The 24739-nt window shown below is 40.5% G+C and overlaps 1 protein-coding gene across 3 annotated transcripts in view; it reads left to right on the forward strand.

Annotated features, from left to right (window-relative positions):
• Positions 1-24489, forward strand: part of COPS2 (COP9 signalosome subunit 2) — a 54478-nt gene extending 29989 nt beyond the window's left edge. For all 3 annotated transcript variants that reach the window (XM_089670320.1, XM_089670319.1, XM_089670321.1), the window contains 6 exons: positions 4828-5006; positions 5085-5137; positions 11914-12011; positions 15480-15562; positions 17995-18053; positions 23680-24489. In XM_089670320.1, coding sequence (XP_089526446.1) covers positions 4828-5006; positions 5085-5137; positions 11914-12011; positions 15480-15562; positions 17995-18053; positions 23680-23824 — 617 coding nt within the window. In that variant the 3' untranslated portion in view covers positions 23825-24489. The remainder of the gene's footprint in view (positions 1-4827; positions 5007-5084; positions 5138-11913; positions 12012-15479; positions 15563-17994; positions 18054-23679) is intronic.
• Positions 24490-24739: the final 250 nt, after the last annotated feature.

The following is a 24739-nucleotide window of genomic DNA, read 5'->3' on the forward strand; positions in this document are numbered from 1 at the left end:
CCAGGCATGGTATATTTTTCCATGTTACATTTGTCCAGCTTGGACTCCTATAACTATGTGTACTCCATACCTGGCAGATGCCCCTGGATGCTAGAAACCACTGAAGTAGACACCATTACTTTAGTGTTCTCCCCTTACTTATGGGTCCCGTGCTGAGTGGCCAGCCTCATCCATTCTAAGTACAGGAGGTCGGCTGCTCACCATGGGCGCCATTCAGAGAATACCTTTCGATGCAATTCTCTGACTGGACAAGGTGGAGAGGTGGGGTGGTGATGTAATGCTGTCCACCTCATCCAATCAGAGATTGCTTTGAATTAATTCAGAAAATGACCGCATTATGTGAATGGCGCCTGTGCTGAGCGGTCGACTTCCTGTGTTCAGAATGCATCAGGCTTGCTGCTCAACGGGGGACTATGAAGCAAGTAGAGATCACTGAAATAGCATAAGGGAAACTTGCATTTTCAAAGAAGGTCATCGGTGACAGCCAGCGCATTTTTATGTCATTTTTACTTTGAAGCGGAACAAGCATTTGATATATTTCTTCAAATTTAGTGCACTTATTCTACATGGTTTAGGCCTCATTAGCAGGGCCTTCACAGGTCCTTCTGTGTTTGGTTCAATTAAGCACAAGAGAAATTTGATTTGGTTGGAATAATGTGTTTTGTTTTTTTTTGTTTTGTTTTTTTTACTGATATGCAAATGATTTACACATGTTCAGGAGTTCCATACAAATGTTTTACCTTACCTTACAAATGCCTCTTCATTAGCATTTATATGTGTTTAGACATGTTCAGAGTGTCTCATCTGCCCCATTTGTTTTATTAATGCAATTAAGCTGAATGCCCCTGAGTGCATGCAAATGCACAGTGTGTATTATACCATTTAAAATCATGCATACACCTATATGGCCTATAATCACTCATATTTAATTGCCCGTGTTAAGAAAACACTTCAGTTCTTTATAGATTTGACTTAACCAGGAAATCTGTTCTTTCTAGGAGAGAGATAAGTGATAGGGGTATAAACCCATGTAGTGGGATGTGCATCCTTCAATAATTTGAGGGTCAGGACTAAACTGTTCATATTTCTGGATTGCACAAAAAAATCTTGTCAAACTTTTTGTGAACAGTTTCGACTTGAGTATTTGAGTTTATACAGGGGAGGGTCCCATTAATTGCTGCTTACCAAGTGTTCACTGTGGATGGGGTAGGAAGCCTGAGATGGCAGCTAACATTATCAGCTGTTTGTATGACCAGTGGGCCCACCCCCAATCTTAGCCCTCCCACAGTGTTGATGGTGTCAACAATTGCCCTCTGTCTAGATCTGGGGAAAGGGCCATACCATATGAATAAATGGAGCCCACGTCCACCATACATCTGTGATACATTGTCCCAACAAATGGATATATAGTGAAGAGCTTTTGTGGAGTACAATATGGCCGGTGTAGGAATGCAAGTTATATAAACCTATCTTTGAACAAAATCCTACAGGGAAGGTGTTGTTGCAGGCTTCATCCCCATCCTCATCCATCAGGTCAGGGATGTCTTATTACATTCAAAAAAGTAATGTCATCATTTCTGACAGTGCCTTCATTCGCTTTTCTCTGCAGAAGGTTGATGCCATCTTTTTTTTTCAGGCATTATCCAGAGTCATAATCTACTTCCTGGACTGTGATGCTGCCAGAGATATGACACCATCATGTAAATTCTAAAGTCTGTGCTGTTCTTTGCGTTGCTGACAAATATCTGGCATAGATCGGCCATGCAGCCTCTCCACTTGTGACTTACTACAATGTTAGAGTCATATAATTGGGGAAGGGGACACTAACCCACATGCGTTGGGGCCACACTGACCACTATTTCCAGTGCAGCCCTAAAGCATAGATGAAGAAAATATTTTTTTTCCCAAAGGCGTCAGTTCACTTCACAGCATTGCTGCATGCAGTACTTCTTCCTTTTTTTTTTCTTTTTTTTTTAATAGCTCTGCAGGTTGTGCCACAAACCGCTGCATCGCAATGCTGCTGCAGTGAATAGAACTCTCATGATGTTTCAGTAAAGTTCTGTGGAAGTAAGTAAACTATGTGATGCGCGTTGATCAGTGCATTGGCACTGTGTCTCGCAGCTCACTCCAGCGGCTGTGTGTGCAGAACGGCTCGCTGGTATAAATGAGCACTAAAGAACAGTCTGTTCCCGCCTGCAGCAACCTGATCACATTCTCACAGCCTTGCCATGTCATTTGACTGTCACTTTAAAGTGGTTGTAAATCCTTACATATACCCAGTGAGGTGACTGGCCTCAGAGAATAAATCCTCCTACTAAGTTGTACCTGTTTATTTGCAGTCTTCTCTTCTCTACATCCCTTCAAAGTGCTGAATTTAAAAAGCTTGTATGAGCTGTAAGAAAACTGTACAGAGCTGAAATTATACACTGCAGAGTTCAGTGAGGAGCTCTTTGCAGGGAAGAGACACACCACCCTCCACACAGCTCACAGGTGCAGATTTGAGGCTGTCAGTCACAGGCTGTGTGTTGGAGATTCCCACCCTGTCACCATTTTTCTCTTGGTGTCAGGAAAACTTGTCAGAAGAGACTCATGCAGATAGCAGAGGAATGGGGAAGCAGACAAAAATGTACACCTTAGTGCTCTGGATTGAGACAAGTATACACTATAGAGGGATATGCTTTGTTCATATTTCATGTCTGAGGTTTACAACCTCAAAAAAAAAAAGATGATGTGTATGCTGACATCATTGGGAATTTATTCATATGGATTTAAGTAAAGTCAGTGGAATATTTTCGGTCATGGAAAGGCTTCACTGATTTTGTTGCACTTTTTGTAGCCCCAAGTGAATTGCTTAGGTGTTGAACAGGATTTCTGTAGCATGCATTCCTTTGTTTTCCTCTTGTGCCATTGAGCCTCCATAATAAATGTGTGCTCACAATAACCTTTTCTTTGCTGTATAAAGTTAATGATGTATCATGGGGCACAGCACTTTGCCTATGACGTAAATGTCATGTTTGCTGTGTATCTTCTACCTACTGAAGGAAGTGACTCAGCTTTTTATTGTGGCATAAGTCTATTCTGGGAAAATGCATTGCCTAGAAAGTATTATATATCACATTTATCAACTTCACAGTCAATGAATAACACCTGCTGGGCTGGATAACTGAGCTTTGATTTGCAATTTCATTTGCATTCCTTCATTAATTCAGCATTTGTTTCAAATGGAATATAGGAATCCCTCATACATTTTTATGCGCACATCAGTCTTATTATTCAAGTTGTTTTTGGTAATCGGGTATATACTGTTGATACTGTTAGAGAGAGGTCGAACGGAGAGGAATTTGCTGACCTCCTTCCAAAAAAAATCGTGCCTGGCTGCCTTCAGCTTCAGTATTGACCTAGTACAAGTATGCAGGGACATAGTGACATCAGATCTTCTGTTCTGGTTTAGAAAGTTCAGAGGCCAATAAATAGGCCTTACATTATGGCAGCCAGAACTTCAGGAAGAGGTCAGCAATAAAACTCCAGCAAAGGTTTCCTTTACATGTTTTCGGCAAGGAGGGTTTCCCCAGTGGATACACTGTGAGAAATGTGTATTACTTGAAACACGTTGTAGCAAATAAATGGTGTTTAAAGGCAAAGGAAACAATGTAACATGGTGGATTTAGATAGGATTAAGAGTCAAAAAAGGGCAAAATCAGAAGATGGGTAAACCAGACTCTTGAATAGGAATGCTGTATATGGATCTGCACATGTTTTTTTTTTTTTTTACTATGATGTGAAATACGTAACAAGTATGGTGCTGTATTGATAAGTCTTATTAATAAACAAGCTGATTCATAATGTCACTTGGAAAAATGGGGGATATTTGCAGCTCTTCTACACTTAGATGTTGGTGCTCTCTTCTCTTTACATGTTTGCAATAGATTACTCAAGACCAATTTTAGAGGGTTTATTCAAAACAACTAAAAAGGATTAAAATGCGCTCTGTGCATAAGGAGAATAAACTGCATATCATCAGAGTTAAGCATTCTGTGGAGCCATAGGGTAGTGTAGAGTTTGGCAGGGATGCTGCTGGAAGGTGCAGAGCTGTGCCAGGAAGCTGCTGGTATATAGCCAATGCTGTCATCCAGTGTGTATGACAACCTTTGGCTTAACAAAGTGGCAGTATCATCCCTGAAACTCGTAGCCAACCCCCCCCCCCCCCACATGACATCACAGACAAACCCCCTACGACAGCAGGTGAAGTGCCAAGCCTGACGCGACTGTCCGAGCTATCCCGGAAGCCTCCCAACTACATCTGTGCCTGCTTGCATTCCACACTGGAGGACAGCATCGGCTATATACCAGCAACTTCCTGGTGCACCTTTCAGCTACATCCCTGCTGGACTCCTCACTACCCTATGGATCCTCAGAAGGCTTTACTCTGATGATATGCAGTTTATTCTCCTTATGTAGTGAGTGTATTTTAACCCTATTGTTTTTAATCCTCTACACTTAGATGTTGACGCCCTCTTTTGTATTCTTTTCACCATGATGTGGCCACCAATGTGGAAATGTGTATATTATTAGGCTGCTTAGTATGTGAACCAGGTATCCAAGGACTCCTACTTTACCTCTTTTGATACAGATTGTGTCATCCACCACATTTTGTGTGGATCCTACTTCTTTTTTTCAGACCAGTAACTGGTCATTGTGGTAATCAAGTTGGTAATTTGTATAGACACTGCATTGCATGCATCAAGAACAACCTTTTCTGTAGTGAAGTGTAGACATGACAGTATTAACCACAAATTTCATGTTTTTTTGTTTTACTGTTTGTTTCAGAATGTGGAGGAAAGATGCACTTAAGAGAAGGGGAGTTTGAAAAAGCTCATACAGATTTCTTCGAAGCATTTAAAAACTATGATGAATCTGGGAGTCCGAGGAGAACAACGTGTTTGAAATACCTTGTCCTAGCTAATATGCTCATGAAGTCTGGAATAAACCCATTCGATTCTCAGGAGGTATGGATGCCTCTGTATATTTTGTAGATTTACTGAGGTTATCTGTTGGGTTAATTAAAATATTATTTTACCTTCCAGGCCAAACCTTACAAAAATGATCCAGAAATTCTAGCAATGACAAATTTAGTAAGGTAAGTCAACAGCTACAGCTTCTATTATGGTCATATCGTACTAGGAAAAGCCACCATTCTTAACATTTCACACATCAAGTTTAAAGCGTATTCTATTTCAGATAAATGCTTCTGTATCTGTGATGGTGTAAAAAGTGTCAAGCAATGCCATTCATCTATCAGTTTGTCAGCTTAAAGGTGTGAAGCCTCCTTAAGGGAACATTTATATGTATGGCGCTGTTGGTTTGCTTTTCAGAAACTTTTGACAAGCTGCTTGGAGGCGAAGTGTCATCTGAAAGCAGTCGCGTGCATTACACACAGTTGTTGCACAGTCTGATTCACTTAAATGGGTCATGTTTTGATGGTAGTACTGTCTGCTGCAATGATGTATACTTACATGGCTGCTGGCCATGTTAACTTGTGGCTTGTGGGCTGTTAAAACAGTAACTCACCCGCCTGTTATTACACCTCATCCACACATGTGAAGAAGGCCTTAAGTAGGGCATTTTTATTACCTACAGTAATTTATTCATATTCTTTATAAAGAATTCCAGGCATGGTATATTTTTCCAAACTTACATTGGTACCATACCTTGCTGTAGCAGATGCCGCTACTTCAGTAATCTCCACTTGCTTCCAGGTCCCATGCTGAGCAGCTTGCCTGATGCATTGTGAGTACAGGAGCTCAGCCGCTGAACAGTGACCCCATTCAGAGAATGCTTTGCATTTTGTGAATGAATGCAAAGTGTTCTGTGATTGGCTGAGGTGGAAAGTCGGTGATATTCGCTCTCTCCACCTTGTCCAATCAGAGAATGCTTTTAATATTTTCATAAAATGCAAAGCATTCTCTGAATGGCGCCCATGCTAAATGGCTCACCTCACAATGTGTCGGGCTGGCCACTCAACATGGGACCCGGAGACAAGTGGAAATCGCTGTAACAGTTGATTCGGCGATTTCCAGCTTTCCGGTGCATTGGCCAGGTATGGAATATATATAGCTACTGAGACTGGTCCAGTTTGGACCTATGTAACTATGTAAAAATATGCCATGCCTGCTGCTCTGCCCTTTTTATTTTTTGGGCTAGTTCACTATTTTGCACCTCACGCACCTACTCCAGGACAGCCCCATAGACTTGAACATCCTAGTTTCTGTGCATGTTCATGACCTATGGTCTTGGGTTCCCGTTCCTCAATGTACGTTACTGTGTTTTTTTATTTACTTCTTGGAGCTCATTGCCCACCATAGGAGACCTCCTAAACCAGATTTCTAACTTTCCTTCCCCAAATATTTCCACAAAAACTACCCCCTGGTGTTTCAAGCGACCTTTGAGGAAAAACGGAGAGGTGACTTAGTGGCATTCCACAAAAGCTCTCCCTTCATATGCTCCATTGAAATCGTGGATCCTACAGGTCGGTATCTAATACTACAGGGGACAATATTAGATGTTCAAGTGACCATAGTCGGCTAGTATGCCCCCCAACACTCACCAGTCCCGATTTTTCTCACACTTATTCGTGTAATTTTCTTTACACAAGAAGGGCACTGTGATCATGATGGGGGCAGCAACATGGTAATGAATAGACAGCTAGACCAATTCCCTTCAGTTGGCCCCTCCAAGGTCACTGCCGAAGCTAAATTACAGCCAAAGCGACTCTCAGACCTTTTTTCCGACTATGCTTTGGTGGATGCCTGGGAGGGAGCTTAACCCTAGAGTGCGGGATCATACTTACTACTTGGCACCCCATAATTGCCACACACAAATAGACCACTTTTTTTTTCCTCAAACTTTCGTCCCGGACATTCTTAATGTCAAGATTCTGTCCACATCCTGGTCTGAACACTTGCCACTTTTGCTCACTTATAAATCGCTGACTTCTGCCCCTCAACACTATTCCTGGCTTCTTAACAACTCCCTACTGTATTTTGACGAACCATCCAGGACTCTATCTCCACTTACTTTGCTGACAATACTGAATCGGCATCATCCCCCACGATTTTGTGGGAAGCTCACAAAGTTACACTTAGAGGGAAACTTATACAACTTGCATCCCGCAAGAAGAAAGAGGGAGATTCCCGAATATCAACCTTGTCCTCCCATCTTGTACAGTTGGAAACCCAATTTAAGGAGTCCGCTCTGTCTCTCTGCACAAACAATTGGGAGCCTCCAGGATGGAGCTAAACCACCTTTTTCATGACAGAAAAACCACTTAGATGGTCCAGACATAAATACTATACCTGCGCGAACATATCAGGCCTGATGCTAGCCAACCTTCTCAAAGCCCATACTCGAGATAACAGACCGATCAGGTTACACTTACCCAATAAAGTCATCACAGCCAACCCTTCCAAAATCATGGATACTTTTGCTTTAGTTCTGTCTGTATTATATCAGCCTGCACAATCTTTTCACAAGGACTTGGCGGATGCCTTTTTTCATGACATCCATCTCCCTGACCTGTCCCACGCTGTCAAATAAAACGAAGGCTGATATGATCATCTCAGAGGTCCTTGCAGCAATCAAAACACTTAAGATGCAAAAAACTCCTAACCCCATGGCTTCTCTGCGTTATACTACAAAAAATTCCCCGAAACCCTTGCTCCCCTTCTGACTAATTTTTTCAACCACCTACATTCTCACTCTGACTTACATTCGTTGTCAACAGCAGCTCAAATAGTGATGATTTTGAAACCCGGGAAGGACCCTCAGGATCCTCCTAACTTTAGACCCATTTTCCTGTTAAACGTTGACATTAAAATCCTTGCAAACCATGTCCCATTTTCCAAATCTTCTAACTTTCACTTCTACCGGACTAGTATTCCATCCTATTCACAAAAGCCTTGAACATCTGATTAAAGGAGTCTTGGTTTCCTCATACTCTTCTCTCCTCTCTTCTTCTCTCCTTCCCCTCCTTCGTCCTACCCACCTAATTTAGTTACTCCCCTTGTCTGTTAGTTTGCCCTCTGGATGTTACACTTCCTTTTTGGATATAGTCTGCCATAGGATGGCATGACCCATAATGATATGAATTACATTAACCCTACATTCTTCTTATACTGTAGTACTATTCCATATTAGCTTTGGACCACCCATGGATCCTGGAGAACTATCTTAATCTCATACTTCATCCTTTCAAGACTGACACAATGCCTGCAAAGCATCTACTCCTCTGCCCAATACCAAAATCGGACTCTTTTCATTTTGGCCTTAGAGCCCCTGTTACATCTCATCAGATCTACCCTGGACATCAAAGGGGTTATGGTTGCTCAACAGTCTTTCAAAGTTAGCACATTTGCAGATAATGTGCTCTTGACTTTGACTCAACCACACACTACACTACCTACCTTTTTTTCTATCCTGACCCGCTTTTCCAATATTTCTGGCCTAGAAGTAAATGAGGACAAATCATTGGCCCTTAACGTTTCTCTCCCTGAGGTGGAGATCAATTTATTACAACAAAACTATAACTTCGCCTGGTCCGCTGCCCACTTAGACTATCTCCGGGATTACCAGATCCTATCACACCCTCTACGATGCCAATTATATCCCAATTTTCCATTCTCTTAAAACCTTACTCACACCAACCCTTCATGTGGTTTGGCAGAATCGACGCAGTGAAGATGACTATTCTTTCAAAACTCCTATACCTACAGTGGATAAAAAAAGTCTACACACCCCTGTTAAAATGTCAGGTTTCTGTGATGTAAAAAAATGAGACAAAGATAAATCATTTCAGAAATTTTTCCACCTTTTTAATGTGACCTATAAACTCTACAACTCAATTGAAAAACAAACTGAAATCTTTTAGGTGGGGGCAAGTAAACATGAAAAACTAAAATAATGTGGTTACATAAGTGTGCACACCCTCTTGTAACTGGCAATGTATCTGTGTTCAGAATTAAGCAATCACATTCAAAATCATCTTAAATAGGAGTCAGTACACACCTGCCATTATTTAAAGTGCCTCTGATTAACCCCAAATAAAGTTCAGCTGTTCTAGTAGGGCTTTCCTGACATTTTCTTAGTCGTATCCTATAGCAAAAGCCATGGTCCACAGAGAGCTTCCAAAGCATCAGAGGGATCTCATTGTGAAAAGGTATCAGTCAGGAGAAGGGTACAAAAGAATTTTCAAGGCATTAGATATATCATGGAACACAGTGAAGACAGTCGTCATCAAGTGAAAAAAATATGGTACATCAATGACATTACCAAGAACTGGACTTCCCTCCAAAATTGATGAAAAGACAAGAAGAAAACTGGTCTGGGAGGCTTCCAAGAGGCCTACAACAACATTAAAGGAGCTGCAGGAATATCTGGCAGGTACTGACTGTGTGTGACAGCAATCTTCCGTATTCTTCATATGTCTGGGCTATGGGGTAGAGTGGCAAGACGAAAGCCTTTTCTTACGAAGAAAAACATCCAAGCCCGGCTAAATTTTGCAAAAACACATCTGAAGTCTCCCAAAAGCATGTGGGAAAATGTGTTTATGGTCTGATGAAACCAAGGTTGAACTTTTTGACCAGAATTCCAAAAGATATGTTTTGGTGCAAAAACACTGCACATCACCAAAAGAACACCATACCCACAGTGAAGCATGGTGGTGGCAGCATCATGCTTTAGGGCTGTTTTATCTTCAGCTGGAACTAGGGCCTGAGTCAAGGTAGAGGGAATTATGAACAGTTCCAAATACCAGTAAATATTGGCACAAAACCTTCAAGCTTCTGCTAGAAAGCTGAACATGAAGAGGAACTTCCATCTTTCAACATGACAATGACCCAAAGCATACATCCAAATCAACAAAGGAATGGCTTCACGAGAATCCATTGTATTCCACACCCTCCCCATCCCAATCCCTTCTTATGTCGAAAGTCATTTCAAAGTTATGTTCTACGTTTTATCTGGGCTAACACAGCATGCTCATACACTGGAATCAAGGGGGCTTAGGGGTTCCCAAAACTATCAGCCCTCTAATGGCACATAGGGTACTCCACCGAATACTCCAGTGGTCTAATCTCTCCTCACAGACCACTTCTTCCCCTCTTGGGCAACCCTCTGTTTCCTCCTGGCCTTGAGTCCCCCAGCGCTTTCCATTGGTGGGTCTCCCACAAACTTCAGTGTATCCACTTGTTCCTCACTGGCCATTCTGTTTACACCTAGGCAGAAATAAGGGACAAATTCCAAGCCCCTCACAATGAACTTTTCCGATTTCTTAAAAATTAAACATTGGGTGACTTCAGTGTTCAGTGACTACTAAGACCCAATGACGCAGTTGTCCCTGTTTTAACATATTTGTCATCAGACGCCCTTCTCCCCCAAACTTATCACTATTCTTTACACACAGTTGACTAATGTTCAAAATCCCAACAAACACATTTTACGTTTCCAGGTGGGAAAAGGACCTTAAAAACACCAAAGACATGGGCTGCTGGTCACGGATATGGACAACCCAGGCCTCATGCTCTATCAATGTTCTTACAATGGAAACTGCCTTTAAAACTGTTACAAGGTGGTACGTGGTCCCATCCTGTCTAGCGCACTTTCATCCATCTGCCCACGGTGCCTGTTTCCGAGGCTGTAGTACCCTGGGAGATGTCCTACACATATGGTGGACATGCCCTATGCTCTCTCGTTCTGGTCAAAGGTCCTTAAACTACTGCATTCATTATTAGTAGCCCCTCCCCAAGGGACTCGTGGCATGTCCTTTTACACCTGAAACCCCCCGCGCCTTACTAAACACCAATTTAAGCTAGACTTGCGTACTATTGGTGGCCAAACATAGCGAAAGCTTGGAAACAACAGTTCATATCCTTTACGGAAGTTCATCACCGCCTAGATTTCTTCCTTGTTAATGAAAAACTCTGTAGCATTCTTTCAGGTACCCACAACAGATTCCTTAAAACATGGACTCTATGGATTCAACACACCCATCCTACAATATCAATTGGTAGTTTTTACTTTGCTATAACTTTGGAGACCGTATAGCCCAGACTAAAGCACTTTTGATCCTTTCTTGTCTCCCCCTGCCCCCCCCTCCTCCTTCCCTTTTATTTTACTGACTCTCCGGCAAGGATGATTTATGATGTGTTCCATATATATATTTGTGTATTTTAAACTCTACTACTTTTCTCGTTATTGGCGGATATCAGGCAATAGGTGTATAGTCCCTCAACCATTCTTTTCACTGATTTATTGAGATGATATGGTGGTTCTTTTTTCAATATATCGCTTACATTGTCACCAATTTTTATTGTTTGTTTTTTCTGTGTATGACTGCTTTTGATCCGTTACCTTTTATGATTATATTTCTGTTTGTATGTATAACGGTTGCGTTTGTATTTTCTAAAATCAAAACTTTTTCAATAAAAGTTTATTGAAAGTGAAAAATATTCCATGCCTGGAATTACTGTTTGTTTATCATGGCAGAGGTTCTTAACTGAGAAATGCTATGCAGATACGTTGCACTTCATGGCACCATGCATTATTTCAGAGGTGCTGTTTAATGTAGCTTTTTTGTCCCCTTGTTAAATTTGAATGAGATAACGGGGAAATGTGAATCCTTGCTTCTGGTTCATATGGGTACCCTCTGAGAGATCCCAGAACACCAAGGAAGAAGAAATGTAGTGCATGTTCTATACTTTCTGCATTCACTGTGCATGTCACTGTCCCAGGCACTTGTGTGCACTGCGAAGGTTTGTTAGACCAGAGTCATTAAAATTACTGAAAACGTCTCATATTCTTGAGTCAATGAATTGTTCTTATTTGTTTTAACAAATCTGCCCCTTCTGCCTTTTATTAAAGTGCCTATCAGAATAATGACATTACTGAGTTTGAGAAGATTTTGAAAACAAATCACAGCAACATCATGGATGATCCCTTCATAAGGGAACACATTGAAGGTACCTAAACCTGCAATTTCTTGTTTTACAATGCATTGAAATGTGTGTATTATTCTCTGAATCTACACTGTATTGCCAAAAGTATTGGGACACCCCTCAAAAGCATTAGATTCAGGTGTTCCAATCACCTTCATTACCAGGGGTGTATAAAATGAAGCACCTAGGCATGCAGACTCTTTCTACAAACATTTGTGAAAGAATGGGGCGCTCTCAGGAGCTCAGTGAATTCAAGCGTGGTACTGTGATAGGTTGCCACCTGTGCAATAAGTCCATCCGTGACATTTACTTGCTACTAAATATTCCATGTTCAACTGTTATTGGTATTATAACAAAGTGGAAGCAACTGGGAACAACAGCAACTCAGCCACAAAGTGGTAAGCCACATAGAATGACAAAGCTGGATCAGCGTGTGCTTAAGTGCACAGTGTGCAGAAGTCGCCAACTGTCTGCAGAGTCAATAGCTAAAGACCTCCAAGCTTCATGTAGCTTGCAGATTAGCACAACAGTATGTAGAGAGGTTCATGGAATGGGTTTCCATGGCTGAGCAGCTGCATCCAAGCCTTACATTACCAAGTGCACTGCAAAGTGTTGGATGCAGTGGTGTAAAGCACGCCGCCACTGGACTCTAGAGCAGTGGAGACATGTTCTCTGGAGTGATGAATCACGCTTTTCTGTCTGGCAATCCGATGGACGTGTGTGGTTGTGGCAGTTGCCTGACTGCATTGTTCCAAGTGTAAAGTTTGGTGGAGAGGGGATTATGGTGTGGAGTTGTTTTTCAGGAGTTGGGCTTGGCCCCTTAGTTCCAGTGAAGGAAACTCTTAAGTTGTAAGCATATCAAGACATTTTGGACAATTTTATGCTCCCAACTTTGTGGGAACAGTTTGGGGATGGCCTCTTCCTGTTCCAACATGACTGCACACCAGAGCACAAAGCAAGGTCCATAAAGACATGGATGAACGAGTTTGGGGTGGAGGAACTTGACTGGCCTGCAGAGTCCTGACCTCAACCCGATAGAACACCTTTGGAATGAAATAGAGTGGAGAATTAGAGTGCCTGACCTCACAAATGTGCTTCTGGAAGGATGGTCAAACATTCCCATGGACAGCCTTCCCAGAAGAGGTAAAGCTGTTATAGCTGCAGAGTGTGGGCCAACTCAATGTTGAACCCTACAGACTAAGACTGGGATGCCATTAAATTTCATGTGTGTGTAAAGGCTGGCGTCCCAATACTTTTGGCAATATAGTGTATATGTTGTGTTGTAAATAAGTATGCCCAATGGGGGAAGATCTGGTCTATATCTGTTGTGCAGTAAAAACAAAAGGACTGCTGCATTCTTTGAGTTTTGTCCTTGTAACTGCTGAATGCTGAGCTTTTTTTAAACCCAACTCCACTTTAAAAGATTTACAAATACATTGGTGGTCCATCCAAATTGAAAACAACAAAATATTTCTGATTGCAATACTCGCCTCTTCTCCGGCACTGCCCTCAACAGAATTCTCTGCTCTGCAAATCTAGTCCCAATCCTCCTCTTGGTCCAGTGCTGTCCAGTATCATTCAACTCGCTTCCTGTAAATATGTTGTGGGTCTCAAGAGGGCACATCACCAAGATATTTTACTAAAGACAATTTTTTTTTTTCAGTTAAAATAACAAACATGTTATACTCACCTTCTCTATGCAGTGGTATTGCACAGAGGGGACTCAATCCACCTCTTCTCTGGTCCCCTGGCAGCGATCTTGGCTCCTTCTCTTAGTGTCTCCCCATAGTAAGCCATTTGCTTTGGGAGCACACAATGTCTGCTCACTCCAGAGCTGCAAGACTTAGCCCCGCCCCCACTTCCTCTTCACTGTATATTTGATGTACAGCAGCAAGAGCCAAAGGCTTCTGCTGTTGTTCAAGTCCCTGTGTGAAGAGAAATAGAGGGTAGAAGAGATGAAACCATGCACAGCGCTAGATATAGAAAGGAGGAATAGAAAAAAACATTATTTTACCTTAATGCAAGGTAAGGTAAAAAAAATGTTTTTAGCTTTAATATCACTCTAACGTCATTCATGCAGGATTCAGTTCCACTTGTCAAATGTCAGGTTCCTTTTAAAGCAGAAAGGAACACCATAGTTATCCAAATAATCTTTCAGTGAATATGCACTGCTGGCTGTGATGATATTACATATCACTATCCTCTTTCTCTGCAGTAAAGCAGGCTCATAACCTTTTGTGAATTGAGGTTTCCCAGGCTGCAGAAAGTGTCTTAAAGCATAACTCCACCTTTTGGTAAAGTTTTGTTTATTTCTTTTTTTTTTTCTCAAACAGTAATGATTTTCAAATACAAATTTGTTCACCAGCTGCCATGGAAAAACTAGTACATTAGAAGAGTTTTCCAAACAGGAAATTAAATATTAAAGGCAAAAAAACTAAACTTTACGATCGCTTTAACTAACAAATATGTTATACCTGTCTGCTCTGTGCAGTGGTTTTGCACAGAGCTGCCCTGATCCCCCTTTAATGGGGTCCCCCACTGGTGCTCCTGGCTCCTCCTGCCTTCCGCGTGCCCCCATAGCAAGCCAGTCTATTGACAATGTGTGGCTTGGCCCCAACCCCTACTTCCTTGTCACTGGATTTGATTGACAGCAGTAGGAGCCAATTAAGAGGGCGCAGGACAGCAGCAGGAGCTTCCAGTGAGGAAGGAGAGAGAGATCAGCTCTGGATTGAGATTGGGTTTTGGTAAGTATTTGTTTAGGGGGGATGGAGGGGGGAGAGCTTTGCAAAAAGGCTTTTTACATTCATTCAGAAAATTCATAAAGAGATTTGTACAGGTTAAATAAAAAATATATAATAACAAACATGTTAAACTTACCTGTTCTGTGCCATTGTTTTCCGGCTCTTCTCCACTTCCTCTTCACTGGCTGTGATTGACAGCAGCATGAGCCAGTGGCTCCTTCTGTTGTCTTTGAGCCAATGAGGAGAGGGATCAAGAGTGATCAGCAATGCTGCTCTCGTGCACAGTGCTGGATTGCCATATGCTTGGGAAAGTATAAGAAGGGGGGGGGTGCGCCGTACACAGAAGATTTTTACTTTAATACATAGAATGCATTAAGGTAAAAAACCTTCTGCCACTTTAAAGTGATAGTAAAGGCTAAACTTTTTGGGGTTTTTTTACCTTTATAGTGTATGTATGTCCAACAACAACCTGGATGGTGGCTGGACATACACTTTAAATGATGTGATATACAAAGTTGATTTTTTTTTTTTTTTTTCCCCTTCCTGGTTTTACTATAAAAAGTCTGCTATTGTAACAAATGGCATAACCCTCTGGTGTCCAGAATTATTTGATTTGTGAATAGCTGAATGTATTTTGGGATATATTGCTGAATGTACCTCTGGTTTTCCACAGATTTTATTAACTCTTTCGTCATAAGAATTTTATGGCATTCTCCATTGATGCATATGTTTAATTTTTGTTGTTTTGCAGAGCTTTTAAGGAACATCAGGACACAAGTGCTTATAAAATTAATTAAGCCTTACACCAGAATACATATTCCTTTTATTTCGAAGGTAAGAACTTTCATTTATTCAGTTTTATTACACAAACGTTTGCTATTAAGTAGATCGTATATATGCAGATCTTTCTAGGACCGAATTTGTATCTCTGCAGGTAGGATTACATTAGCTTGCAAATCTTGGCATTATACACCCTTCTGTTATCTCTTTTCTTGTCCTCCTTTTTTATTTTCTTCCATTTGGTCAGTCTGTTTGAGTTGGAATGCATGAAATAAAATGGTTGGTGTGGCTTTGTTACAAATCATTCATATGATTTATTAATGGAGCTGCAAAACAATTTTAAAGAGTACATTATATATATATAGCTCTTACCCTAGCCTTGGCTGTTCCACTGTTTTATCTGCTCATTCAATTGTAAAGAATGCCATCAGTTATGCCCTTAGGGGAAATAAACAATACTTGTTAATAATATATTTGACAGCTTTCTTGTACTATATATAGAAATTCAATTGCTTTGTGTCATACTGTTTTAGAGTTACTTATTAAACCATTAAATAAAAGAATGACAAGGTGTCTACATTATGCATTCTCTTTATGGCTTTGCAAATTGCGACACACAAGTAAGATACGGGCCGCCACATACATTGCAGCTGAGATAGGAGGCTTTGTTTATTAGCTTTTCCTTTATGCAGTTCATGTGCTTGACATTTATATCTTATCTAGGTGCTTTCACCTATAGTGCATGGTCACTAGTGGGTGTGACTCAGACGGTCTGCTCAGTTATAGTTTCCAAATGTTAAGTTTCCTGAAGAAAAAATAAATAAATAAATAACCAGTGGCATCAAAGTCGCTTGGGTCCTGTACTGTCCACCAATCAGACTAGATAACCAACTAGTTTAAAGAGAAGTATGGCCAAAGCTTTTTTTTTTTGCCATACTTCTACTGTGTGTCACAGGACTGCCCTTGCTTGGGGTTTACTGTGACCCAGAATCCGAGTCGCTGCAAGCTCTGGAAAGATTCTGACAATAATGTAGGGATCCACCCAGACGCTTGAGTCTGCCGTTCTAGTGGAGGGGCAGAGCAGAAAACTGGTGACTGACAGTCATCGTTCTCTACTCAGAGCTGCTGAAGAACTGAGTGCTCAACGGGGATGTGCATGCTTAGTTCTTAGATTTCGAGCCAACGGGGAACAGCTACAGCATCACACCAATACTGCAGCAGGGAGGTGAGTATAAATGTTTGCTTTTTAATACACCCAAAACTTCTCCTTTAACACCTTCCCGCCCGGCCTATTGCAGATTGACGGCCAGGCGGGACACTCGCCGTTGTGACTGGGCGTCATATGACATCCTGTTAAAACGAGCCGCTCACGGGGCTGCTCAGCATCGCGATCTGTCACCGGCTGTGTCCAAGGGACACAGCTGATGGCATGTCGCTATACCGGCCAGTTGCCAGTGTCATGGGACTGCTGTGACCAATCACAGTGGATCACATTTCAATTGTATACAATGGATGGCTTCCTGCCGTGCCATCCATTGTATGCAATTATGTTGTTAGTTGTGACTGGTCAAGGCAGTCACATGATACAGACGGGGCCAATCACAGCTGATCTGTATCATGTGATCAGCTTTGCCCAATCACAGCTAATCACAACAAAAGACTGCAATCATTGTTACTGAATGAAACTGATGCATTCAAATATCAATGAAATACATTGGTATTCGCAATCATAATGTGTTAAAAAAAAAAAAAATCCTTTTCACTTGCCCAGATTAGTTCAATGTTACTATGGTAACATTGTATTGCTTTGGTCACAGTGTGCTGAAAAATAAAATCATAAAAAAAAGAAAAAATGTAATAAAAAATAAAATGCAAATTCAATTATTATTTTCACCAAAAAAATGTAGCAGAATACATTTTGACCTAAATTTATGAAGAAATGTTATTTATTTGTAAAATGTTATAACAGAAACAAAGAAAAGTGCTTATTTTCTTGTTTTATGTAACAAAAAATAAAAAAACTCAGTGGTGATTAAATACCACCAAAAGAAAGCTCTAATTGTGTGAAAAAAAATGATAAAAATTTCATATGGGTACAGTGTTGCATGACCGCGCAATTATCATTCAAAATGCGACAGCTCTGAAAGCTGAAAATTGGCCTGGACAGGAAGGGGGTATAAGTGCCTGGTATCGAAGTGGTTAACCACGCTTGGTCCTCATACCTACTGCAAGTCATGTCATTGTGTTCTCTTTTTATATGATTGATTGATTGATTGATTGATTTTAAGCTGGGTCATGTGATGAGCGTGCAAAGCTACAAGGAAATGTCTGTCAAATATTTTCACTCTAATTGCTTTTCAGTCCAAAGTTCATTCTAATTTTTTTTTTTACTTGTGTATTACAGAAACTTTGTCTAAAAATAGATTATTTCAACACGTTTGTTTTCATGAAAACTAAGTAATGTCTGTCCCTTGTCTGTTGTCTAGGAGCTTAACATAGATGTATCAGATGTTGAGAGTCTGCTTGTTCAGTGCATATTGGATAAGTAAGTTATTTTTTTATGTTTTTCACCCTGCAAACTATAAAAATAAATGTATTTATTCCTCTATAATTGTCATCTATGGTGGTGTATCTCAGCTTGATATGAATATCCATTGCTTCTTATAACTGTCATGTATCCATCCGGGTGTTTACTAGCACAGCCTGCGTTGTAGCATTAGAGACCATATCTAGGTACACATTATTTATTTCAGGTACTTATATAGCGCCATGAATTTACGCAGCGCTTTACGTATATGTTGTACATTCACATCAGTCCCTAACCCTCAAGGGGCGCGCAATCTACATGGGCGATAAATAGGTTCTTTTGCTTAAAAAAAAAATTTGCATTGTTTCACTGCAGATAAATGTTGCTGGTTATTTCAGCTTCTCCAAAATAACATAGTTGTGGAGAGAATAAAAATTGTTCCTGCTAATTGGTGGAGCTTGTACCAACCCAAACCTGCTTGTTATTTTACATGACACCTGAAAAGCAGATCTGTGTCAAGAAAGTGACACTTAAGACTTCATTCACACAGGTGCATAGAGACCTGTACTTCTCTGCAGAGGGTCACATTTATTCACAAAGTCAAAATCAATAACAGCCTGAGAGATGCAGAGGCTATCTGAATCTTCCAGCCCATTCCAGTGTTTACATCTGTACAAGATGGACGCAGATTATCTGTCTCCAGAGCTGTGTTTGTCCCTATGCACATGTAAGCACTGGCATGTGCAGGAAAACCTGTATAGCCACTACATCTCTCCAGCTGTCACTGATTTTGACAGGGTGGGTGCATGAACACCTGTCATTCCCCATGCGAAGAAACACAACCCTCTGTATGGGTCTATGTGCCTGTGCAAATGAGACCTAAAATGAAAGCTTTGGTCCCAAAATCCATGTTATTTTAGTTCGCTTCTGAAGCTGGGGGCTTCATTGCAACAAGCCTTCTGATCAACTGGTAGCCTTGGGGCTGCTCTTATGTGGCCTCATAACAGCTTAGTTGGAGTGCGAGTTGGGTTTGCACAAACCCCTCCTCTCCACAGAGGTTTTCCATATTTTTGTCAAAAGTTCAAAACCCCTTTTTAAATTATTGTCACAATCTTTTTCTGTCTTTTTAGAAGAATGAACGCTTGAATCTGGGTACTTTTTACGACTGATCTTTCTTTTTTACTTCTTTATTAAAACTGATTCTCCTTTAAATATAACAAAGATTGTTCAAATTGTCTTTGTACTTATAATAAATATGTGCTGAGAATAAACTATTACTGGGACTGTAAAGCAGGCACCAGGAAGCTCTTGCAGTTAACCTTGCATAACTTCATATGCTCCCAGGAGCCCCAAACCCAAGGAATCTGTTATGAAAACACATGTAGATGTAAGAGTTTCAGTAGACATGTAAAGAAATATCGCCACTTCCAAGCCTGTATAGAAATCCCTTGCTTCTGGAACTCTGGCTGCTGAGTTCCTTTTCCCTTTAAACTTAAGCATTTAACACAGACTAGGAAGTTGGTCATTGGAGTTTAAAATTATACTCCTGTCATGGCAAACTGCGCCTAACTAAACATTAACGTGAACATCAATAAATTACATTTCTGAACAGTATCTATAAATGAAGCACAAAAAGTTATTCAAGTATCATCAAGTGAATAATTTGGTCCACATGACATTTGACCATGTAATATAGATTTGCTACATGCTACAGATTTGCAATAAAGTTACCCCCAGACATAATTATGCCCACTTTCAGGAATGCTTTATAAATTCTCTGCGAATGTCTTGTGTAACAAGAATGCACAGTTGTGGAATAGAACATGGCAGTACATGACTAATGCAGAGTTGCCCACTGTTCTCCCTGTGTGGGTTTCCTCCGGGTACTCCGGTTTCCTCCCACACTCCAAAGACATGCTGGTAGGTTGATTGGATCCTGTCTAAATTGGCCTTTGTATATGAATGTGAGTTAGGGACCTTAGATTGTATGCCCCTTGAGGGTTAGGGACTGATGTGAATGTATAATATATATACAGTTGTGTTCAAAATAATAGCAGTCAGACATCACTAACCTGATCAATCACTGTTTTTGGTAGAAATGATATTTCTACATGGCAAATAATTTACTAGCAGGTGTAGTAGAGTAATAGAAATCCAACAGACCCAACAGTCATGGCATGCATGCTGCTGATTCTGTGTAATTGAATCACTAATTGAAAGGGGCATGTTCAAAATAATAGCAGTGTGGAGTTCTATTAGTGAGGTCATTCATTCTTTGAAAAACAGGTGGCAATTATTGCCCTTATTTAAGGAAGGAAGGCAGCAAATGTTGTACATGCTGGTTACAGTGCATTTCTCTCTGAAATTCTGAGGAAAATGGGTCATTCCAGATATTGTTCAGAAGAACAGCGTACCTTGATTAAAAAGTTGATTGGAGAGGGGAAAACATATAAAGAAGTGCAGAAAATGATAGGCTGCTCAGCTAAAATGATTGCAAATGCTTTAAAATGGCAACCAAAATCTGAAAGACGTGGAAGAAAGCGAAAAACTACCATTTAAATGGATAGAAGAATAGCCAAAATGGCAAGGACTCAGCCAACAATCAGCTCCAGGAAGATCAAAGAATGTGTAAAGTTCCCTGTGAGTACTGTTACAATTAGAAGACGCCTATGTGAAGCCAAGCTATCTGCAAGAAGCCCCCGCAAAGTCCCACTGTTGAAAAAAAGACGTGCTGAAGAGGTTACAATTTGCCAAAGAGCACATTGACTGGCTTAAAGAGAAATGGCGCAACATTTTGTGGACTGATGAAAGTAAGATTGTTCTTTTTGGGTCTAGTGGCCGGAGACAGTTTGTCAGACGACCCCCAAACACTGAATTCAAGCCACAGTACACTGTGAAGACAGTGAAGCATGGTTGTGCAAGCATCATGATATGGGGATGTTTCTCATACTACGGTGTTGGGCCTATTTATCGCATACCAGGGATCATGGATCAGTTTGAATACATCAGAATACTTGAAGAGGTCATGCTGCCTTATGCTGAAGAGGAAATGCCCTTGAAATGGGTGTTCCAACAAGACAACGACCCCAAACACACCAGTAAACGGGGAACATCTTGGTTCCAGACCAACAAGAGTGACGTTATGGAGTGGCCAGCCCAATCCCCGGATCTTAATCCAATAGAAAACTTGTGGGGTGACATCAAAAATGCAGTTTCTGAGGCAAAATCAAGAAATAGAGAAGAACTGTGGAATGTAGTCCAATCATCCTGGCCTGGAATACCTGTTCACAGGTGCCAGAAGTTGGTTGACTCCATGCAACACAGATGTACAGCAGTTCTCAGAAACAGTGCTTATACAACTAAATATTAATTAAGTGATTCAAAGGAAAGCAAAATCTTCAAACATTTTTCAGTTTATATAGTGAATGTTTGAGTTTGTAAAGAAGAATACAAACACTGCTTTTTTTTTTGAACAGTCTAATATTCACTTTTCTTAAATTTTTTTAGAGGAACAACACAAATTTGATATATTTTTCTTCATGTTTTGATTTGGAATAGAATGTGTAATGTTCCCAATGCATTTGTGTGTATGGAAATAAAAGCTATTAGAAGGATTTTGAGCTTTATTCACTTTTTTCAACACACTGCTATTATTTTGAACACAATTGTATGTAAAGCGCTGCGTAATTTGACGTCGCTATATAAGTACCTGAAAAAAATAAATGGTCAGCAGAGGATCTTTGTACCCGGTTTCCAATGTGGGAACTGAGGTCTTTGTTGCATCTTTAGTGAAATGCAACTAATTGAAAAGGGGAGATGTCCTGGAAGTCGCACATCTCTGCAAAATCCTGTAAGAAGGTGTATGACAGCCTCAGCCCGGGCTTCAACCAGGCCACGGCTCCAACGCATTTCATTCCACCCACGGAGTTTAGTTTGGGTTTAGTAAAATATAGTCAGGTGTTATGGGCATATCTTGAAATGGTTTCACAAACTCATCTCAAATCCATAAAGGTATAATTTGCAGATATCCTGTATGTCCAGTAGAGGTGTCAAAATTGTTTGTATTGTAACATCCTACTCTAATCAATGAATGAACTAAAAGTGGAAATACAGAATCATTATATTAATTTAGCAAGATTCTCCAAGTGACTCTATTCTTTTTGTCATGCACGCTCAAAAAGCCCAGATCTGTGCAAATTTAGCTGAAGAGTTTTAATGTAGTTCCACCCAATTCAAGAAGCAGAAAATATGACAGCTGCTCAATTTAAAACTAACACAATATTGAAGTAATCCATCACTGGATCTTTTATATTTATTGCTATTAAAGGAACCAAACCCACTGATTTTAACTGTTTCAAAAAAACATTTAATTATTGCTTGTGCTGTCAGCCGAACTGTCAAACCATCAAATGGCACTTGTTATAACTTATCACATGTGCAGCGCCGTGGCAACTGCAGATCAATCAAAGGCTATGATGGCAGTTTCCGTGGCTGTAAAAGATAGGAGGGTTTAGTTCCCCTTTAAAGCAGAACTAAACCTATCAATTTAACTGTTTTGGAAAAAAAAACAGTTACATTCAAGGCATGCTGTACATAAGGCCCTGTTCACATCTGACGATTCTGCTCACAATCCCAAAACGCACTGCAGTAGTGGCAAAGCACACTGCACGTGTTTGGGTGCCATTCATTTTCAGTGGCACATAAACACAGTGCAGTTTTGCCACGATTGTTGCACTGCAATTATGGCAAACCGCAACGCGCAAATCTTGTCACCCAAAAGAAGCGTGGTGCGTTTTGCCACTATTGCAGTGCGGTTTGGATCATAGGCAGGATCACGATTGTGCCTGAGATCCCACAACACCAGATGTAAACAGGGCCTTATTGTCACATTTGTTTGTACTCGCAACTGAACTGTCAGACCCTCAAATGGCTGCTGTCACAACTGATCATATATACAGCACCATGGTAACTGCAAACCAAAAAGAGGCTAAGATGGCAACTTCCCTGGCTGTAAAAGATAGGACTCTTTTAGTTCTGCTTTAAGGCCTAGTTCACATTGGCATTGAAAGCAAGTGTTTGACGGGCAATTTCAATTCTCCTCAAACTTCTATGCAAATGATAATATGGACAATTCACAGTGCTGGTCAGATTATCAAAACATGAAGTGTTAGCCTTGCGTCGCTTCTCTTCAATATTGAAGCTTCGTGTCCAGTTTGAAGGAGTTGATGCCTTTTAAATCCTTCCATTGAAGTCTGTGGTAGCGTACCACAAATGTGCTGGCATGCATTTGTGGCATGTTTGCAGCGCAGTTGAGGAGCATTAATAACATTACAGTTTAAAAAAAAAAAAAATTGCCTTAAAATAGGGGACATCGGGCCGTGGCTGCAGCATTGGGCACATGTTACATGTTCCACCCGAAATACGGGTGGAACATGTAACATGTTCCCAAAGGTGAACTTATCCTTTAACAAGCTTTAAACATGAGTCAAACGCACCTATTAACGAACATTAACGCTGTGTGTGTGATTGTTAGAGTCGTTTGAGTCAGGGCTTGTTCACACTTGACTCAACATGCTAAGTGTCCATTATGGGTTGAAATGCCTGATTTCTCTTAAATTAATGTCATCCGTTTTTTGTTTTCAAGCACTATCCATGGGCGAATTGATCAAGTAAACCAACTCCTGGAACTGGACCACCAGAAGAGAGGAGGAGCACGATACACTGCTTTAGATAAATGGACCAACCAACTGAATTCTCTCAACCAGGCTGTTGTCAGCAAGCTTGCTTAACAAAGAAGAAGTTGTTACTCAGTAGATAAAAAAAGTACTTAAAGGCAACAGTGCAGTCATATAACCCTTAAAAAGAACTGTGGAATGGCAAAGATATACTGTTGGTTGCTGTGTGCCCTGAAAAAAAAAAAAGGAATTTTGGCCGAAGCGCTTTCTGATCAGCTGGTATGTGTTTCACTGCTGCATTTGTCCCAAGAGAATAAAGAAAAACAGCTTTAAACTCCAGAAGATAACCAAAATGTTACGGGAACTATGCTGTATTGTTGTCATCTTGTCCTGTAAAACGCAACACCTTAGTAAAGTTTGCCACAGGCAAATCAAGACCAGAGAGAAGATTTTGTCACGATTTTAAATATACACTGACACATTACTGTTGGTTCAATTTAAATATTTTACCTGCAGAGAAAGAAAAATGTCTCACAAAATACCTGCAATAACTTGAATGCATATCCTTCCCAACACTTCCTTGTATAAACTGATCTGTTTGCTGCATTTTGCTAATCTGTTTCTCATATATATATATATATATATATATATATATATATATATATATATATATATAAATTTTACCTGCAGTATAGTAAATATTTAGAAGGCACCCTATAATTACAGTGGCATAATGTCACTTAGGTTTCAAGCAGCAAAATAAACAGCTCAGCTCAGAATGACATCTTTCTGTGTGTTTCTTGTATTGTTAGGTAAAGCCAACCATGACAAGGCACTCAAACAAGGTGACACAATAGGCTCTTTTCTTTACACTTATTATATGCTTCTCACTTCCTAATAGTTTGTTCTTAGTTGTGCTTGCGAAACAAGTATGGATTCGGTATACTATGCTGACAGTATGTGAGCTGACCTTGCCAGCAAGTGAATATATTTCCTTCCATTTCTAGATATGCTAACAGTATATTGTAA

The sequence above is a fragment of the Staurois parvus genome, unplaced genomic scaffold (assembly GCF_062004578.1).
Source record: "Staurois parvus isolate SC_StPar_1 unplaced genomic scaffold, SC_StPar_1.0 ptg000089l, whole genome shotgun sequence".
Classification (NCBI taxonomy): domain Eukaryota; kingdom Metazoa; phylum Chordata; class Amphibia; order Anura; family Ranidae; genus Staurois; species Staurois parvus.